A 16816-nucleotide genomic window follows, 5' to 3' on the forward strand; every position below is an offset into this window, starting at 1 on the left:
AAGTGTAAATAGAGCCATTATGTATCATAACAACAACGCGGAATTGCTGTGAAGGCTATGCATCACTTAATCACTTGGATTGACCTATCTTTCCCTACTATATCAGCCAAATATCTCAATTGGATTAGCTTGTATCCACTTACGCAAGTCGCTCATGCCTCGTTCAAATTCATCAGCTACTTGTCCCCAATCCATCTCTTGTTTTGATGATTCACCCACTCGACTAGCTCGAAGAAGAGCGAACTTCACCTCGTCCGAAAGTGAGATGAAATACTCGTAAGGGACTGCTGTGAGATCCAGGCTTGAGGCTCCGGCAATACCATCGCGTAGTACATCGAATGGTATTGGAGAAGAGGGGTTAGTGGGAGTAAAAGGACGTGAAGGACATGCTTCGTTTCTCAACGTGGACTATTGTGGTGTAGTATGATCAGCTGATATACGGCTGAAGAAGTATGAGTATTGGATGAAGGCAGACTTGAAGCTCACTCACAATTCTATCTTTTCTTTTGGTCTTAGGCGTTGGACTTGAAGGATCATTGACCATTCTTCCTGACCAAGTGTATTCACCACCTTTTCTAATACTTTCCAAACACAATTCCGCATTCTTTAATGAATCACCAATCTTGAACCCTTTACTAGCGGAAACGAAACCGTCTTCGACCCAAACCTTCACTTCATCTCCCAACCTATCTAATAAGATGTCACATTCCCATTTCTTCAAGAACGTTATTAGCGATTCATAAGCTTGGAAATAGACAGGTAGAGTAGGGACAGGTAGAGAAAGGGAGTAAAGGAGATAGAGGAATAAGGATATTGTAATCCCATTGGAAGTCGGCTCGGACAAGTGAATTTCGGGAAGAAGGGATTGGGAATGGGATCGAGATTGGGATTGGGATTCGAGGGAAGATCCAGGTGAAGGTGGTGGTGTAGGTAGAGATAAGTTCACCGTGGATCGAAATAGTATACTTTTGGCACAAGACGCAATATTAGGAGCTAGATGTACACTATTTTGAATTCAAATCAATATCATCACTCACCTACAACCAACAAGTTTAGATCCGTGTATCTTGAAACTCAATCCTTCACATGAAAACAATACTAAATCGGCATCGTGATATTGGAAAGGTTCATTCAAAGGTGTAAGTGTGTCCTCCGATATAGTCGATAGTTTACTGATGACTTCTTGACATGGTCGTCTTACGTGGCCAGGAGGCGATTTAGTAGTCATCTTCATTTCTTTTTATGGTCGACTTGTGCTGATTGTAACAGTTTAGAGATCGGTGTAGTTGGAAGAAATATTGATGATGTTCACTCCTGTACTTTGTTTTCATTCATCGTGATGAAGCCACCAACGATGTTCAGGATGGAAAGCATTGATGCAGTGATCCGCCCTGCTCGGATACCTCGAAGGACACTAAAAAAAGGGTGAAAGGACGTCTGATGCACACAATCAAACACTACTACTCATAACCCTAGATGTTGTAGAAACGCCACCCGATGAATGTACTTCGAACCTCAACTGGTGACACAGAGTCGTATGTACTACAGATATATACATGCATACACGGTCACTCTCCTGGTACATAATAATGATACCTTCCTTGATCTTCCCATGGTCTCCTACTACCATGTTCCACATCATCACCACCGGCCCATGTCGCCGGTCCAGGTCTTACTTCCCATCCTTCGCTACCTCTTCTTACTCTCGGTAATCTTTCGCCAGAAGGTAATGGACCTTCATTGTGATCATCATAATCTGACAAGTATATTTCTGGTGAACTTGATCTTGATCGTGAATCAGATAAATCAGAACCATAATCTCTATCTTCTCCTGATGAATATACTTCATCTCCATTTCCGTCGTTTCCGTATTGGTCATTATGATTAGCATCATAATTATGATTATGATCTGAAGGAGTTCTGGAGGATCTTGATCGTATAGCAGAATTCGATGGTCTCAGATTAGGATTAAATCCTTCATTCCCATATACAAAAGGTGATGTACCGTCTGGTAAAGGATGGGGATTGGGTAATCGTGTTGGATCTTGTGGTGGCCATGAATATTGAACATCGGAATCTGATTGATCAATCAATGGGAATGAAATTAGAAGTCAGCTCCTATACTATCATGATCAGACCTATGATATGACCAATTGTCAATTCCCCCTTTCCATCATTACACAATATGAAGAATCGATTTGAGACTTACATGATCGACTTTCAAACGATATTATCATCACTTCTACCTCTACTTAATCTGACTCTTTCCTCTCCATTTCCACCTAGACCTGATCTTCCATCGCTCCCACTTCCATTCCCACTGACACCGTCTGACTCTGCACTGCCATAATTACCCCTTAAAGGTGGTCCACCCAAATCTCTACGAGGAGCAACAATATCCGCCCATTGTTCACTGGCTGACTCACCACCTGCTTCCGGGTTCACGGGGAACGACAATCCATCTCCTCGCATCGGTTGAGGCCAGAGCCAAAGAAGGGGATTTGGTCCAAGGACAGATTTGACGTTTTGGATCAGGCCAATACTCTACACTTGGTGATCAGCTACGCAAGTACTGGGAGGACTGCACATGTCGTAGCTGAAGAATGTACTGCTGACTCACATAAGGATATTTGATTTCTTTTATCTTCCCTCGTCTTACAAGCGTAGCAACTTTATCCTTTTCCCATCCCTCGATAGTGGTACTATTACCACAAGCCAAGTATACGTGATATGCAGAGAACATGCAAACACAGAGCCATACCGGAGCACAAGCGGCAAAGTTAAAAACCAGGAAGAGGACATCACAGAGAGTCGGCTCTTCCTAGAATCGCGTGTCTCGACGATCAGCAGAGTATTATGAGGAGGAATGATGCGATACTCACATAATACACGTAGGACATGAATAATACCCTCTTCGCCATCATGATCAGATGAAATGACGTTGCTATGTCTACCCAGAGTAGAAATCGAAGGAAATGACCTTGATTGTGAAAGCCAACGCAATTCGCTATCCACGGGCAGTGGTCTTGGGTTATCGGTTATCACGCTTTGATCAGCTTGTTTCACGATGTATGACATGAATGTATGAGCTTACGATCAAGCTACCACATCGTGTTATCGGGATCAGTTACGGAAAAGCACTATATATTGCCTCATTCTGTGACTCACTTTGAGCTGCAAGGTAAGCATATGTCAGCTGAGTTATCGTAGCACACATCAGTACACTCACTATACAAGTCTTGCATTGTCTGCAATGATGCGCTATTGTTCGCATATCAGCTAGAGCCGGTTTTTGTGTCGATAAATTCTGCTTACCCCTTGGCGGTTTGTAGTGTTCGCAAGTCTTGCAATATCGTGGTGCATGGTTACCTTTTTTCACTTCAACACCTTCCATTGCACTTAAATTTGGTCTCTACACTCATCAACGAGTCAATCAGCTCGTGTCAGAGACTGAGAACATGTAGAATATGGTCAAGATCGTGCTTACCCAGCCATGTGGTACACCTCCAGGAGGCGTAATGACGCATAATCTATAGTTCCAAAATACCATGAACACGCAAAAGCTGAGAAACATATCAAACAGATGAGCATTTCAAATTGGTCTACGATACCGAGAATCCCATAAACTCACTTGAATGGGACTAGCAGCTTCAGCAGATCCACACTTAGTGCTCTCCCATACCATGGCCAGACGACGAATATTTGTGATGAGAATGAGATGAACGATATTAAGAGGGAAGTACCGCCGACCCTTTTGATATTGTAATACAATTAGCGAACGCAAGGAAGAGCGATCGGAACTAAGTACATACCATAGTCGTCCCCAATCACGACCCATCTCTGCTTGATGGTATTGCAGATCGTCACTATGATGGGAAGCTATTTGAGCTATGTTGTGACGAAAGTTGTGATTTCTTGTGTTAGACGATGTCGATTTCGCAATTGCGCGTGTCACCGACTGTTCGTGTTTCATCTTTTTCATCACTCTGAAGCACTGCCTCCACCAATCGTGAGCCCGAAGGTCACAGTGTATGCTCATCATGCGGATTAGCGACATTCATTGTCCATGCATTCATCATGATCACCGTACATTGCAGTAACAGGCAAGTTGTGAAGACTGATCAGAGCTCGATGTAGCACAGTGTCCAATTAGCTTCTTGATGCTAATTATAGTGCGGAATGATTGAAAGAACAAGTCTCCAGAGTCTGGTCCTGGAGGTATGATAAAGTCGGTCTCCGGCCAAAACAACGGCGGCCCTCGATCTTTAACCTGCGACCTTCGGTGGTCTGTCATCTTTCATGAGTAAATATGACTGCAATCTTCTTCGCCAAGTATATATATGTTCAGATTTGCAAAGAGCCTGTTCCCGTCTCCATCTCAAATCCTTTTCAACACCTATATCGCCCTTACTTTCCGTTTCAACAAAATGAATTTCGTCCGTGAGACGTAATTCATCCAATCTTTGAGTGACCAGTCCATCGCGGACACGTCTGCTATGATGGCTGACAACTTCATCTACAGGTGATAGTACTCCATTTTCTGACTGTATTTTACATTTAGTATAGCTGACGATATACTCTCACCTTTTGATCAAATGATAGACCTCATCCAAAAAGACTTGAGTCATTTGGTCAATCTGAACGATTCAATGAATCGCGAGTGATGCACTGATTGATGGTTTGACTTTGCCAAGAAATGGAACGTGAGTTTCTGTACCGATTACTAGTATGAACGCTTATAACGGGTTTGACAAACTGTTACAAAAAGCCTGAAGTGAACAGTTTGATCTTGAAGCGCCAATCAAAGTATTGATAGATTCCAGCTCGATTATGCTCCATGTAAATCGTGACAAGGCGAGAGATGACCAGACATATGCTGATATCATGGGGAATTGCATCCCATAGGTCGATGCGGCTGTCGAGTATACAGCAGGCACATCACTTCCCACTGAATTTGTCTTTTTCATCGATATGAGCGAACAAGGTCAAGTCATTTCTTTTGGGGAATTTGGAGATACCGTTTATATCCAGGATATATACAAATTACCTCAGGAGTGAATTGGTTCGATGACTGATTTTGGTTTAAACCACGATATACACGTTGTCATAGGCAGAGTTGGTAGCTGTATTTCCTTTGATATGATTTATGCATGATTATATGTCATAATTGGGTTAGCAAGAATAAGTAGTGAGCGCTGGAGAGAGAGGCATGAGAATGATGTCTAGGACGAGAGAAAGCGGATCTAAATTATATAACCGGTTCCTTCCTGGCAATGGAACTCGAGTCGAACCGATAAAGGATCAAGCACTTTTATCTCGTACTGGAACGTTTGTTGGAGCAGGTATGAAACCTAATATTCCCAAAGAGAATATATACAAGGAGGTTGCTGGATAAGCAATCACACGTATCATCAGCTTCAATCCTTTCATACTCTGTTTAGGGCGAGATAGGGTTTCCCTCTGATTTTCTGTAGTTTCGGAAGGACTATTGACTCACCTCCTACCATAGATTTGAATACACCTAATCCATCCTCACCCTTCATCTGACCCAGACTTGCATTTCCAACACCCTTAACCGCGTCAACAGCTGATTCCAACATGCTTCTCTTTCCAGCTTGTGAGAGGGAAACCACCAGACATGTCCATCCGAGCAAAATCGTAGCTGTCAACAGAGGGACGATGAGTGATAGGCGAGGTGACGCTTGCCATTGTGGATACTATACGATGGCGTCAGTTCGCTTCCTCAATATTGTCTTTCCTGGAGCATGATCCTCGAAGATCCCACGGCCTAATGGCTAAACGAATAGGTCTAACAAAACTTACATTCGGTACGTATCCTCTGAACCAAGGTAGAAATAGCACCAGGTAAAGGAATATCAACTGATACGGGGCATACGTTAGTCTTTTCATGTGACAGCAACTATACGAATGTGGACATACAACCGTAGCACCATGACCACCTAATCCAGCAAACATCATTCTCCTAAAAAAGTATTGCCTTCTTATCAGGTCCTGGTAGCTTGCACTATCTCATACAACACATGTCTACTTACCTGACCCAATTACCTTCACTCGCTAACACCCTTTGGACAGCATTCGGTAAATCGACCCACCAACATCCTAATCCACCTATCAAGACGTATTTACCATGTTTGATAATAGCTGAAGAATGTGTCCTCGGTTGTCGGTCTAAGGTTGATACTATATTGGCGCTAGAGTCTGAGGGCAAAGAAGGCCGTCGTTTGGATGACGAAGATAAGCTTTGACCTGACATCGTATAACGCAACTATTTGAAGAGGTCGATGATAGCTTAGTTGTATATGCGCAATATCATACGGAGAAGATGAATGGGACTCTGGGGAGATCACCAATGAGGATGTGTGTGTTAATGTTATTTTATCGAATTGAAAACGTTGTTTTTATCTGTGCGTCATCAGATAAAATCCTAATGAGTGATTACAAATTCACGCTAATCAATTTGCATATCGAATCCTAATCAGAACTACTCAGAGCCGGTAACCCTATACCCGGGATGTACTTGAAGTATACGCATACAAAATGCATACTTTCTCATCCCTTCATGCACGTTTAATATATTAGATGCTCGCTACATACTCTACCAAGCCTTGGGTTGACCTTGCTCTTCTGGAGTACCAAAGATATCACATGGCCAGCTAATGTTGGATATATCAGTGTCTGGGTCACAACCTGATTCAAGTCAAGGGACTCACCTGAGGTCATAGATGTAAGGGATGTTTGATCTGACTTGATTATCCAAGCCGACCTTGTTGATCTCCTCAAAGTCAGCATCTGAGAGCTCAAAGTCTTCGAAGTTTGACTAAGGGTAAGGTATCATTAGTCGGGTTTCAGCTTCATCACTGGCCTTTACTGAGTGCCTACCTTGATTCGCGCGGGAGTCACAGATTTGGGGATGACCACAAAGCCTTGTTTGGTTACCCAAGCGATGAGGACTTGAGCAGGTGATTTACCCAATCGTTCAGCGATCTTTTTGATTTGAGGGTGATCAATGACTCTTGGTTTACCAGTAATATTGTTTCCCAAGGGAGAGTAGGCGGTGATAACAATTCCTTTTTCTTTGCCTATATACCCAAATCAGTTTTGATTGTTCGTAGAATGAGGGGTAGAAGGGCGGAAAGGGGGGAGGATGTAGGAAATAAAGTGAAGGAAAGGGAGAAGCAAAAGGAGAATGAGAGCGAGAACGAGGAGAAGGAGAATCACCACTCACAGAACTTGAATAATTCAGGTTGGATCAAACTCGGATGACACTCAATCTGGTTCATAGCAGGAACGACACCTGTAGCATCTATGACTTTTTGAAGTTGCTCAACTGTGAAATTAGATACACCGACAGCTTTAACTTTATCAGTCTCTTTGTAAATTCTAACGAGTTCTTTCCAAGTCTCTACGATTCCAGGAGCCTTCTCATCCATTTGAACTTTACCATCTGATCGTTTAGGGAAAAGATCTTTTCCGGGGGAGAAAGCGACTGGCCAATGGATAAGATAAATATCGAGGTATTTTGTACCGAGTTGTGAGAGCGTGGTATCAAGATCAGACTCAACGTTCTCTGGTCTATGAGAGTTACACCATAATTTGGACACTAAGAAAAGATCTTCTCGTGGAACACCGGATGCTTTGATTCCAGTCGCAACCTATTGGAGATGTATGAGTACCCGCACGGTGATGAGATATAGATGACTTACTTCATCTTGGTTTTCTATAACGATGGGGTATTAATCAGTCAGGACGGACACTAAGAGATAGAACGCAGCGGTACGTACGGTAGATCTATAGCAGAACTCGTTAGCATCGTTGATACACTCCCACATTATTGAATGAACACTCACCAAAGCGCAATCGATATGTCTGTATCCAGCTTTAATAGCTTCCTCGACGCTGATTTTTGAGTCAAAATTCAGCATTTCTCTCCAAAGGCTGTGTATAGGTTTGTGACCTACGCTTTCTCCACTTCACCAGGAGCAGCTTGCCATGTACCATATCCGACCTGAGGAACGACCACGCCGTTGTTGCTATTAGCAAGCGATATATCAGCTTGCAAGCTTATTTTAGTGGGTGCCGGTTATGATAACGTATAGCCAGAGTGAAGAGGAGACATGAAGCTCGTAGAAATCACAATGTAGACCGCACTCCGTCGCTCGCCCTTCATTGCATTATTGAGCATTATCAATAAGAACACACTTACAGCTTGACAGTTCGACCGAGAGACATTTTTCGGTGATATATATTTTACGAGAGTTATCACAGATGTACTGCAGGGTGAAGAATTGAACGCAAAGACCAGAAAATGGGGATGTATCGATGTCAATGAGTACTTGGTAGTCTTCTTATACATTAATATTATTCTCGATAATTCACCTTTAGATTGCTTGGACAGCAGCTAACCATGGAAATTCGGCAGATTATCGGTAAACAATTCCGAAGTACTCGTGACGTACAGCCCGATATGTGGAGGATGAACGGGGTTTATCAGGGGATATCGAAACCAAAACAAGGTGTTCGTCTATTTGTTACATGCATATGAGATTTGTTATGGTACGTATAGCCATGATTGACATGTAGCAATCATGCTTAGTGTTACCTGCTACACGGAACTGAGGTGATGTCGCGCTATCCAATAAACCTGGATGAGGCATGAAATCCTTCTGATTGGCAAGAGAAACCAATTCCTCAAATGAGCGGACGGTTAATCATGGTAATACTTGTTGAATTTTTCGATCAATTCCGGATCATTCTGCAATAGTTCACCAAATTGATATCAGTATTCAGCAATTTATGAGGTTCATGAAGGAAGACTGGCTCACTCTGTATTTCGATTGAAATCCTGAGAAGCCATCTCTCAATACCAAGATCTCTTGTTGAACAGAAGGGTCAGGATAGGCATGTGAGCGAGTTTCAGCGTATATCTGAGAAGATGGATGTCAACACGAGCGCTGTACCTAGTAAGATAGATTACCAGACTCACTCGAGCTGCTTTAGGTCCTCTGCAATACATAAAGTAGTTGATCAGTGAAAAATCTGTGCTGGGACGTGGAAAGCTCACCGAGCTTGTGAGAGAGCACAGTCTGTTGTGTATTGGCATCAGTGGATGGTATACTATTATCACACGTCCGACTTACGGAAAATTACTTTGGGTACTATGCGATTTCTTATCAGTCCAAGAGCTGGTCTACATCATGCATACAGTCTGACATACCCTTCTCGAGTTTCTTAGCTAATTCATCTACTGAAGCGTGAAACAGGTCACTGGGATAATTCACTGCTGAGACGATGTTTCCACCCTAAAATTCGTAAATTAGCAAATCGTTTAACGCTTTCATTTATAGCGTTGCGCAGCCTGGCGACAGTTCAATGATGTCTAGTTGAAAGTAAAATACTCACGACGAAGTCACTATCTCTCACGTCTACTACTGCGAATTCCTTGACTCCTGATGCGGGTTTTGACTTTATCAGTTCGGCCAATTGCTGTATGGAAGTATTTGAATTATGAACCGGGAATGCAGATTGATGAAAGTGTACCAGCACAGTCAGGAGATAAAAAAGTGAGTAGACAACAAGCAAAGATCAGCTCAAATACATCTTGCATGTTGCACGACAAGCGGGAAAAAAAAAACTCAAGACTGACCGCCGCATTGATATATCTAAAAGGGGGAGTCAAAGACATTTGATTTCTGCTTCGTATTATATGTTGAGATCTATATATATGCGACCGTGTACTTGTTATACCGACTCTGACAGATGTTGATATCACGCAAAGCATGTAAGTATGTGAAGAGAATGCACCAATTTGATCCAATCAGAAGATGTTGAATTCCAATCTCATCTATGATGGCAATGGGTGATTTACCTCCACATTTATCAAATCGCAATATTCTTCATCTCTGTTTTTTTCTCTTTCTTTTCCATTACCAATTCAGATCAATATCAAATATAATCAAAGATGTCTTTTGCCAGAGCAGGTCTACGTACACTCGTGAGCATCTTTACACCTCTATATCATTTCACGAGGTGGTGATGCTAAATGTCGATGTATAAATACAATGCTGACTCATCGATTTCGCCGCTGTAGCGATCCCTTCCCCAATCCCAAGTGTATCGATCTTCTACTCTTTTGAATCAAAGGAGATTGATATCTGATGAGGCTAAGAAGCTCATCGATAATGTGAGTGAATGATACATCGCTGAAGAGGCTCTATGGCTAGGGTTGTACTCCGAGTCGTGACTTTCATTCCCTGCCTTCCTTCTCGGACTCTCTCATCCTCACATCCCCAATCTTACGATGATATACACGACCCTAGCCTTAGAGCGGTGAACATAAATGATCATGAGGCTGATTTAACCATGGACCACGATTCTAGGCAGTGCAAACCAACCCTTTAGTAGTGTTCATGAAAGGTACACCTGAAGCACCTCAATGTGGATTCTCTAGAGCTGTTTGTCAAATCTTGGATGTCCAAGTGAGCATATTTTATCAGCTAGCCATTTGCCTCGCATTTCTGCCTGACGGACTAAGCTGATGTGCTTTGTGCGTTTTTTTTGGCTCTTCCAGGGCGTACCGAGGGAGAAAATTGTTTCGTATAACTGTTTGGAGGATCAAGAGCTCAGATCTGCTATCAAAGAGTACAGGTGAGTCGACATGTCTCCTCAATGGATGAGAAATCTGACTCACGCCCCGTCTGTCAGTGAATGGCCAACGATTCCTCAAGTTTATGTCAAAGGTGAATTTGTAGGAGGATGTGATATCGTCTTATCAAGTGAGTGTTCTTGTTGTTTCGTCCGAGAAGTCATCATGCGCTCGCAAGTTACAAACGTATTTCCTAGTATGATCATGGAGGATTGAGCTAACGTTACTTTATAACAGTGCATCAAAGCGGAGAGCTGGAGAACTTGCTTATCAAAGAAGGATTAGCACCTCCTCTTCCCGAGGAAGAACCCGCTACTAAAGCTTAGAAATGTATCCCTGGTTATAATGCATCTGTGATATGACGTTTCATTCACAATCCGTGATGTGGGTGAGACCGAGTTTCACCTGTATGTACTAGTGCATGGGGACTGCATGATGCACGATGCGATTATTCCGATGAATGGATGGTATATCATGCTATATATGCTGAATCGAATAGACTACCAAAAACCCTACGAATCCTACTTCTTCCCGTAGCCACCCCATGGATTAGGCCATTTATCAGTCTTCTTCCTCATTCTAGGCATACTCCTCTTGAAGTATTCCCAGCCCAAACTCATCAGTTCACCGCCCGCATCGTATGGACTTGGTATCTCTGAATAACCAGGTCTGGCAGTAGGATGTCGTACATACACTGCTGAACAGGTGAGATACGAAGGTAAGATGTAAGCGGGCACGAAAATGTGCGGTTGAGCGTATGACGGTAAGTGGAAATGTGATGATGAGGATGATGATGAGGATGTCACAGGGGAATCAGGAAGGGTGGTGGATGTAGGTGTAAGAGAGGCAGAAGAGGCTTCTGTTGGGGAAGACGAATCGGCGTCGCCAGATGTCGAAGCTGTAGCTCCCACTTCTTCGGCTGATTCTGGATCCAGTTCGGAGACAGTCTCTGGTTCTGTTGACTCGGTCTCAGCAGGTGAGGGACTGGCGGAAGGCGGTTGTAAAATGTGAATGATACTTGGATCTACAGAGAATAGGTCTCCAGGTTCAAGCATTACGTTTGGGTTTCGGACCTAATGACAAAGGGGCAGTCAGCGTGGCGCAGTTCGAAAGACAGGTGAACGTCATGCTCTTGACTACAGTCCTCATCCAAGCATAGGTCTCATCTCCGGGCCAGCTTGACCTGCCAAAATATCGCATCTCATCGCCCAGCTGATATAATGGTCACTCACGATTTGACCGTTCAACTTAACATGACCTTGAACGACATATCTTCTAGCTTCCCATACAGATTGAGCGAAACAACTTCTAAATATCAAGACATCTAATCTTCTTTCTACGTCTGCGAACAGCATTGTGCCTATAGGAGCCTTTGAATCTTTTTCCTTTTTCTTGATTTTTCGATCATCATTAGTCCTTCCACCTGCTCTCTCCCTACCTTCTACCCATTTATTGATATCTGAGCTTGATCCTGACCCTGACCCTGATCCTGCCGAAGATTCGTGAATGGCAGGTAATCTTTCTGGCATATACCATCTTGAGAATTTCGTATAACCAATATGATCTCCGTGATATCCTCTCAATAATCTTTTGGCAGTAAAACGTAATTGATATGGTGTTGAATTTGTTCTCGTGAAATCGTGACTTCGTTTTATGGGTGATTCAGCTGATGTACGTTGCCACAAATTGAACAAGTTCTCAGGTGCCCAACTCTAGATTTATGCATTATACCATATCAGCTCTCACATATACGGCACAATTTCACAAAGAAAGAGAAACTGGTAACATACCATACGAGGGATAGCCCGATTGTAATTGAAGACATTCCTCGCAGCTGGCTTTAGAGGCATTTTGATAGCAGTCTAGACAGCGTATACCCGAAACTTTGAAAGTGGATTGGTCAAGTCAGACGAACGTATGTTGATCTGTCAAAACGATTTCACTGACCTTTTCGCTTGGAAAGATCTTTGAAGATGGAGGTCGTCCAAAAAGTCGGAAAGAAGAGGATGGGAAAAGGCGCGAGTAGATGTGCGGAAAGACTTCTCGCATGCCTAGCTTCACTGCACGACTGGAGTTAGGCTTGCCGCCCTCACGTGGTAGATCGTCATTTTACCTTCGATTTCATCTGAGATCGACATCCCATAAAGTTGTTCTATTCCAACCTTTTGATCTACCTATTTTACCAGTCTATGACATTTGCATTTATCAGATATTATACACCATGGCCCTCTCCAATATGTTCCAAGGCGAATCATCTTCCACTAAAGGAGCCAACGATATCCCGGCACCCAGATCAGACGCCACTGTAAATGCGCCTCCTCCTGAACAACATCGGACAGTAGCTGGTTTCGTCAGTGTGAGTAATGAACCGGGCCTAGTCTGAAAGTCTGTTCAAATCCATATATGTTACTAACACCGAATTCTGTCAATCACGCGCTTCTAGGAAGCACCAAACGCAAGGTATGTATCTGTCGTTTTCCATAATGGAGAACTATCAGCTAAATCTCTTGCCGTATAGGTACTTTTTCGATTCGAGAAGAAATGGCGATGCAGCAGATACAGAACTATGCAGAACAACGCCCGAAGGAGGAAGGAGCTGTATTAAGGTTAGCGCTGAACACCCTCTTTGATGAGAGTTTAAGCTAATTTACTCCTCTCATAGCTCGCTATTGCGAGTGCAGGATTGTTCAAGAGTATGCAATCGCTTGGTAAGCTATGGTTTTCCAATCTCATGTGTTGAACTCAGCTTATAATCTTACTATACTCATAGGCTTCTACTGTGCGCTCCCTGCCGAGCCAACACGAACACATATGGAATGTAACCGAATCTCACAAATAGTAGACCAAAGGAGATAAGCTATTTAGGGAGAAAAGGAACAGTTTGGTAAAGAAGGATATAGCATGTATGCATCACACCTCAACCCGGATTACTCACCCAACCTCGCTACCAAGCAGATCCATTAAATCGAACTTTCCATTCTGTCTCTCAGCGGCATTGACAAGTCTATATGCATGGTAATATTGTGATAGGTATATTGAACACAAACACTAATTAAGGGGGATAAAACGTTTGACGGAAACATACTGACAGACAAAACATAGGACAGATGGTACTTTGACAAGATATGCGGAAGAAGATTGTATTTCACAAGACCCTTTATAGGAATGGAAAGGTGGTGATGGATTTGTGCAGCATATATTTTTGGTTACATTGATTTCTCAGTCACTGAATTGATTTGTGTTTCTCTGATTCGCATTCACATTGTTTATTATATTCAAACGGGGTCTACCAATTTACGTCAGCTGAGGAAGCGCCTATATGTGTCAACTAAGTACTTACATTTCTCTTTATCAGTTAACATAGGTGGTAAATGAATCGTTCCACTATCATACGTCTTCTTACTTGCTAATGTACTTGCACTACCTTTTCTAGGCATGTAATTACCGTTAGTGTCCATCATGGGCGTACCCAACATATCTTCCAAACTTATATCTTTGTCACCCGTTTGAGGTGTGTTAGGCATTGATATAGAAGATGTTTGAGAAGTGTAGGTCGAGGTGGAAGTGTGAATTTGGATTCTGGCTGAATTGATTCCAGTGTCCATCGATCCGAGCTTGTGTATTCGATCCTGGGTAGGTTCAGGTAAACAAGGGAATATTCGAATCATCAATTGATAGTAGAATTTTTTCACTTCGGCACCTATCAGGATTGATTGATAATCATCAATTACAGTTACGCCATTGTAATTTTAGGAACTGAGGACCCACTAGTGACGAAACAAAGGAAAAACACGATACTACATGCCACACAAGTGAAATACGATAATCGTAATACTAAAATGCCTCGTTCAGATATCATACTTAGTGGGATACTTTCGATTTTCGTCAAGTTGTGTTCGGGTGGTCCGAAATGTCCTAAAGTTTGAGGTCCTCTTTGGAATGACATCAAATTGAATATCGCTCGAAGCCTTAATTTCACTTGGTTAGCCGTGAGCAGTGACATATTGAGAATCCGAGCCTACTCACCCACATGTACCTAGTTCTGCTACAGTCAGAAATAGTAATCTGACGAATTGTTCTTTGTTGACCGAAGATCCAGTCGCTACCATTGATAACATTTGTTTCCTTCTTTTGATTATATTGACGAGTGCCATTCCTGAGAACCGCTTCACATCAGTCATCATAAAGTTACTGAGATTGAGTGAGATACTTACCTGTATAGGCGGCACATGCTAGAGCGATGAGAATAGGGACGATCTGTTCAAAGCCCCATATGTCAGTCCACATCCCATTGCTTCGGGGATCCGCATGGTATTCGCTCACAGCCATCCAGAAGACACCCCAACCATTCCAGTAGGTAGCAGGCAATGGACCGAAACTTTCAACCACGTAAAACCTTCTATCCATATTACTGAGATGTACCAATACTCCGATGACCGGAGATAGGAACGTAGCGGAGATATCGAATAGCTTGTGTCTTCTTCTAGCTTCGTCATCGTACAAAGGTGAATGAGGACGTAGAGTCGTTAATGATTCAAGTTGCTTGGCAAGTAAGAGATGGGCAGTTGGAAGTGCGAAATTATATGCCACTACGCTCAGAGAAGATGAGCAAGTCATCAAAAGGTGGTATTTAACGGAAAGGGAGAGTGCACCTACCAACTATGATTGCACTTATGTCTCCCCAACTTCTGGCCCTCACCTCACTGTCCTTGTCCCACACGATACCTACACAGGGTTACGCGTGTGTCAGCACTGTGTATCGAGGAGACGGATGAACCGATTGAGCGAAAGTGGCGCTCAGGAATAATGAAACAAACTTACAGTTGATAGTATGAACCAAGTTCAAACAAGTCATCCAGAAGATCATCGATAATGTAGCAATGTTTCGAGTTCGGATATGCCATGGTAACGGATATAAAGCCAAAATGGTTGCGATGATTGATGGAACCAATAACTCGTTATGTGTGAATGTCATTTTGTTGAGTAGATTCTGTTGTGCCACTATGCTATGGGTTATATTTCATTTCAACGAGCTGCTTCAATCGAGTATCGGAATGATTTGCTTACCTCGAATACTTCTTCACTAATTGGAGACTTGTGGAATGAGGGGAGAGTCGGATCAAATTGAGGCTTGAGTAGAATGGAAGAAATGAATTGTACCTCTGACCATTCGCTCCTTTATATCGTTTTTCTAATCTGACTTCACTCTTCACTAACTCGATGTTCTGGCAAGGTAGGACAAACGAAAAGCCTCCTTCAAAGTACTTCCTTCAATTCAGCTCCACTTGACCGATGTCTGAGACTATATCATCGGATCATTACTCGACGTGGCGTGATTATGTGTCCTTTACGAACAGAGATCGAAGGAGTAGAACCAGAGGGTCTGCAAGAGGGATATGAAGTAATTCCTCTTTTTAGTCGAACAAACAAGTTAACAAACAAACAAACAAACAAACAGTATTCTCGATATATACAAACAGTGGAATGATGGGCTTCACGGAAGAATCATCATTTATAGTATACATTATGTGTTCAAACAATTATGCCTGTGTTTTTCCTTTTCTTTTTTCTGTGTACCGGGATGAGTACTGTTGTTTGTATCTTCAAGATGATCCGATCTGAAAAGAAGCTTTTGTTCCATCAGGGTAGAAAGAGTAATGTCAATCAATTTATTGCTTTGCCGCCCTGTTCCTGCCATCAAAGGTGCTTGCATAGCTTCGAATTATACATCAGCTTTACACGAGTACGACCAATCAGAACATGGGATGAGGTACAGGGAGCGGTGTGGGTAGAAGCGTTATTGATCGGCTTCTCTTTCGCTTACAGATGACTTGCAAACCTTACCCTCACAGCTGATGATGCTTTTGATCACAGCTACTTGATAACTAAAGGGCAATCCGCAAGAAGCGGAATACTGTCAACCTTCCTTTGTTCGTTTATTCTTGTGCACCCTTAGTATCCACCTTGTGTGTGTACAAAAATCCATGTGTCTTTTCACATCTTGATCTCTCTCCGAATGAGAGATAAAAAGGAATAAAGGATTCCTTGATCAATAATGATGAGACAAAAAGAGGGTTTTACACTAGTCCAGAACCCCAATTTTGTCATCATCATTATTTGATCGGAGTCATTTCTTCCATCGTTTCATCCTTT

General features: G+C 42.6%; 9 protein-coding genes across 9 annotated transcripts; 2 read left to right on the forward strand and 7 right to left on the reverse strand.

Annotated features, from left to right (window-relative positions):
• Positions 1–102: 102 nt before the first annotated feature.
• Positions 103–1234, reverse strand: IL334_004350 (uncharacterized protein; the record flags this gene model as incomplete). The annotated part of the gene is made up of 3 exons (XM_062936068.1): positions 103–408; positions 491–965; positions 1038–1234. The coding sequence occupies 3 exons, from the start codon at positions 1232–1234 to the stop codon at positions 103–105; spliced, it is 978 nt and encodes a 325-aa protein (XP_062792119.1).
• A 334-nt stretch (positions 1235–1568) lies between these two features.
• On the reverse strand, positions 1569–3838 carry IL334_004351 (uncharacterized protein; the record flags this gene model as incomplete). The annotated part of the gene is made up of 11 exons (XM_062936069.1): positions 1569–2077; positions 2427–2544; positions 2621–2821; positions 2883–2950; positions 3095–3101; positions 3169–3174; positions 3230–3261; positions 3316–3412; positions 3488–3563; positions 3632–3751; positions 3813–3838. 11 exons carry the CDS (start codon positions 3836–3838, stop codon positions 1569–1571), a joined length of 1260 nt encoding a protein of 419 aa, XP_062792120.1.
• A 1463-nt stretch (positions 3839–5301) lies between these two features.
• IL334_004352 (uncharacterized protein) lies at positions 5302–6274 on the reverse strand (the record flags this gene model as incomplete). The annotated part of the gene is made up of 5 exons (XM_062936070.1): positions 5302–5387; positions 5498–5717; positions 5824–5880; positions 5941–5983; positions 6054–6274. The coding sequence occupies 5 exons, from the start codon at positions 6272–6274 to the stop codon at positions 5302–5304; spliced, it is 627 nt and encodes a 208-aa protein (XP_062792121.1).
• Positions 6275–6616: 342 nt separating this feature from the next.
• Positions 6617–8250, reverse strand: IL334_004353 (uncharacterized protein; the record flags this gene model as incomplete). The annotated part of the gene is made up of 9 exons (XM_062936071.1): positions 6617–6674; positions 6732–6838; positions 6901–7100; positions 7247–7673; positions 7725–7738; positions 7803–7809; positions 7869–7917; positions 7980–8051; positions 8225–8250. 9 exons carry the CDS (start codon positions 8248–8250, stop codon positions 6617–6619), a joined length of 960 nt encoding a protein of 319 aa, XP_062792122.1.
• Positions 8251–8725: 475 nt separating this feature from the next.
• IL334_004354 (uncharacterized protein) lies at positions 8726–9703 on the reverse strand (the record flags this gene model as incomplete). Its single annotated transcript, XM_062936072.1, has 8 exons — positions 8726–8773; positions 8844–8945; positions 9005–9023; positions 9083–9104; positions 9159–9176; positions 9236–9320; positions 9421–9504; positions 9665–9703. 8 exons carry the CDS (start codon positions 9701–9703, stop codon positions 8726–8728), a joined length of 417 nt encoding a protein of 138 aa, XP_062792123.1.
• A 276-nt stretch (positions 9704–9979) lies between these two features.
• Positions 9980–10989, forward strand: IL334_004355 (Grx4 family monothiol glutaredoxin; the record flags this gene model as incomplete). Its single annotated transcript, XM_062936073.1, has 6 exons — positions 9980–10012; positions 10109–10201; positions 10398–10496; positions 10589–10665; positions 10723–10793; positions 10901–10989. 6 exons carry the CDS (start codon positions 9980–9982, stop codon positions 10987–10989), a joined length of 462 nt encoding a protein of 153 aa, XP_062792124.1.
• Positions 10990–11184: 195 nt separating this feature from the next.
• Positions 11185–12513, reverse strand: IL334_004356 (uncharacterized protein; the record flags this gene model as incomplete). The annotated part of the gene is made up of 3 exons (XM_062936074.1): positions 11185–11736; positions 11896–12375; positions 12454–12513. The coding sequence occupies 3 exons, from the start codon at positions 12511–12513 to the stop codon at positions 11185–11187; spliced, it is 1092 nt and encodes a 363-aa protein (XP_062792125.1).
• A 371-nt stretch (positions 12514–12884) lies between these two features.
• IL334_004357 (uncharacterized protein) lies at positions 12885–13519 on the forward strand (the record flags this gene model as incomplete). The annotated part of the gene is made up of 5 exons (XM_062936075.1): positions 12885–13019; positions 13107–13123; positions 13182–13269; positions 13326–13371; positions 13434–13519. 5 exons carry the CDS (start codon positions 12885–12887, stop codon positions 13517–13519), a joined length of 372 nt encoding a protein of 123 aa, XP_062792126.1.
• Positions 13520–13938: 419 nt separating this feature from the next.
• On the reverse strand, positions 13939–15638 carry IL334_004358 (uncharacterized protein; the record flags this gene model as incomplete). The annotated part of the gene is made up of 8 exons (XM_062936076.1): positions 13939–13949; positions 14004–14363; positions 14432–14631; positions 14690–14819; positions 14878–14920; positions 14987–15252; positions 15320–15388; positions 15485–15638. 8 exons carry the CDS (start codon positions 15636–15638, stop codon positions 13939–13941), a joined length of 1233 nt encoding a protein of 410 aa, XP_062792127.1.
• Between the last annotated feature and the right edge of the window lie 1178 nt (positions 15639–16816).

This window comes from Kwoniella shivajii, chromosome 5 (assembly GCF_035658355.1).
Source record: "Kwoniella shivajii chromosome 5, complete sequence".
NCBI lineage: Eukaryota > Fungi > Basidiomycota > Tremellomycetes > Tremellales > Cryptococcaceae > Kwoniella > Kwoniella shivajii.